The sequence below is a fragment of the Limulus polyphemus genome, unplaced genomic scaffold (assembly GCF_000517525.1).
Source record: "Limulus polyphemus unplaced genomic scaffold, Limulus_polyphemus-2.1.2 Scaffold922, whole genome shotgun sequence".
Lineage (NCBI taxonomy): Eukaryota > Metazoa > Arthropoda > Merostomata > Xiphosura > Limulidae > Limulus > Limulus polyphemus.
Genome location: NW_013666532.1, coordinates 160,340 through 163,311, shown reverse-complemented (window position 1 = coordinate 163,311; position 2,972 = coordinate 160,340). Strand labels below are relative to the sequence as shown.

Sequence of the window (2,972 nt, the reverse complement as noted above, 5' to 3'; positions counted from 1 at the left end):
TAACTTTTTTTGGTTTTACATATGCATTTTGAAATTACAAAAAATTATTAAATTATTCTACCGATAAAGCAGAATTCCACTGTAACTTATCAGGATTACTAAATAAACTGTAGTTGGGTCTAAAAAATAGTTTTCCGAGCAACATTTTCACTTACCCCTTCCTTCCGAGACAAAAGAAATAATCTTGGGAGCTTCCCACCTTCAAGAGGCTGAGAAAACCACATGGGGGAAATTCTGAGCTTTTGATTGGTTATAAGCACATGATAGAGCGAAGTGTGTGTGTGTATGTAAGGAAGTATTTCCAAAAATGGAAGAGGTGGTTGGGGCCACCATGTTTGATTCACTAAATATAGTGATATCTCAGCAAATAGGAAAGATAGGAGGTTCTTATTTTATATTCTAGCTTGTTGAGTAATTTGAGTTTCTAATATTTAAGAAACTATAGATTTTGTATTTGGACATCACAAACATCTAATTTGAACCAAAGCTGCATTCAACATACCACATGACACAAAACTCGATATCTGAGGATTTTTTTTTTGTAATATTTACATTTAAATTAATTAAGAAATTAAATAATGTATAATACTAAAATTTTGAATGTAAGTCTACAAATGTGATGACATGCCCTTTGATCCGTGACCATAGGACCATCAAAGGCTTTTTAAATGTAAAAGTAGAACTATAACAATTTTTATTTTGTACAGCATTTCTTGTTTTGTTTAACACCTCTGTGAGTCATGAAGATATGTTTGATGAGATGGTTCTAAAAACACTCTCCAGTGCTCTCTTTTTTGAACTCTGAATACAGATTTGAACTCTGCAATATCTAGAATCTGAATTGCCCAACAGCATGGTCGACCTTGCAGTAGTTTCCATGCTACAAGGGAGTAAAACCTATACCCCCATCCAAATACACACATAAAACACACAAGTTGTGCAGTACAAGATCTGGTTCCTCACCTCCACAAATCTGTTTTCTCCCTCGTTTTCATGGCTTCTGTCAATAGAGATTATTTAAAAAAGGATCAAAGAAACTTGCATGCTGCTTTAAGGTAGTCATATGTAGAACCTGCCTGAACATGAATAAACAGTTATTTTGTGCAAGAGGGACACCATCTGACCAACCTCTAAACACTGTACTTTTCGCAGTAAAATGTGTTGTTGTTTTTTCGGTTAACAGATTTATCACGTTACTTTTGTTTTGTTCTAGCTTGAATACCAAAAACTGCGACACCCTCTATAGCCCACCCTATCTCATTGACTTGCAGATTATTGTACACATTACAAATATCAAATTGATCGTTTATGATTATGTATTACTAATAACAAGCCAAGATACTATCAGTTAAAAATTTTATTAACAGTGATATTGGTGTATGATTTTTAATATTGCCATTTTTATTGACAACTTCCAGTTTCAAACTTATACTTAAAATATCAGGTGATGGAACAGATAAGTGTTATAAGGTATTTTCACAGACTAGGTAAAAAAAAAAATCATCATTTTACATTTTTGTGATTTCTTGAGGATCTGTTGAAAATAAGTTATCACAGTAAAGTTTTACATCTGCAGATATCTCGGAGATATCTAACATCAGAAAAATAAAACCAGAAAAAAACTGGTTCTGATGTTATTGTATTGATAACATCGACCGTATTATGTTCTCTGTCATAGTTTCAGGAGTTTTCATCTGAGTGGTCACAACTCAAGGATTAAAAAAAAAATTGGAAATTTTATACCACTTACGTTAAGTTTACTGTCTCCTCATTTTGTGCAGTATCTCCTGAAGGTTTGTTTTCCCATAGTGGTATTTGAAATTAGTTATATTGATGTATGATAGTTTAAAGTTTTGATAACGTAGAAAGTTGTTCTCTGTTAATCTTGCTTCAGATGAGACACAAAAAAGAATTACCGTCCTACCACATGAGATCACCAATGAGCAGCGATTATTTTTTCGGACTCTCTTTCTTCCTGGCAAAGTTGAAGAGATTGACCAGAAGACAGCAAATGAAATCTTAGTTAGGTCCACACCTGTGAACATGGCCTTTACTAATGTAAGTATCATCTTTACGAATGTAATTATTGTATCATCTTCAGTCTTTAGCTCTACTAACCTGATACTAGTCAGAACAATATTCACTTAGTGAAAACCTCTTGGTAACATTGCATTTTTATAATGACTCGTATTAAACGCATATTCATAAAATTCAGTGACATTAGAATACAAGATGTATAGTCTTCTCACTGTGAAAATTTATTTATTTTAGGAATATGTGAAAAGCCACTACCCAGAAACTTTTTTTTAAAGCTTCAATGCTTTCCTTCATTTTTTGAGATAGCAAAACCTTATTCGTTTTTTTTTTATTTATTTATTTAACAGAATCGCTTGGGAAAGTTAAATGCACTCCCTGTAGCAACTCGCTCATCGAATCTCTTGGTGCAGGTAATTTATTTGTATTATCAAAAATAAATAAAGAATACAGTTATTTTGATTCTGAAGAGAGAGAGTCAAAGAAACGGTTTAGTACAGAAAGAACCTGAGTAGGTTCTATCCAAAATTATTTATTTTGTAAATAGTTAAAGGCTACTGTTTAAAACAACAAAATTCAGAATTTATAGTCTAATATTGGTTAGTTTTTTTAATTTTAAAATTTCATGGTTATTTTCCATAAAACAATTTTATATCCAGACAAATACACAAAAAACTTTCTTTTGTTTTTATGTTCTAAGTTCATACAGCAAAGATTTTTGTTAAAAATAAAATTAACTGTTATGTGTGTTTTGGTTAAAATAGCATATGTAATTCTTGTGTCTTTACATAAGTCATTAAAACCAAATTTTTCTTTGTCTGTGTTTTTCCATAATACTTCTTTTTCAATATTCAAATATTTCCATCTCTATAAACATTATTATAGCACTTTTAGTGTAAAAAAAACCCACTAAAATAATATTTTTTTTTTTATTTGTG

At 31.0% G+C, this 2,972-nt stretch overlaps 1 protein-coding gene across 3 annotated transcripts in view; it reads left to right on the top strand.

Moving 5' to 3' along the window:
- LOC106461258 (sentrin-specific protease 6-like) overlaps nucleotides 1–2,972 on the top strand; it is a 64,518-nt gene that overhangs the window by 50,352 nt on the left and 11,194 nt on the right. For all 3 annotated transcript variants that reach the window (XM_022388119.1, XM_013921065.2, XM_022388120.1), the window contains 2 exons: nucleotides 1,895–2,058; nucleotides 2,385–2,447. In XM_022388119.1, the coding sequence (XP_022243827.1) occupies nucleotides 1,895–2,058; nucleotides 2,385–2,447 (227 nt within the window). The remainder of the gene's footprint in view (nucleotides 1–1,894; nucleotides 2,059–2,384; nucleotides 2,448–2,972) is intronic.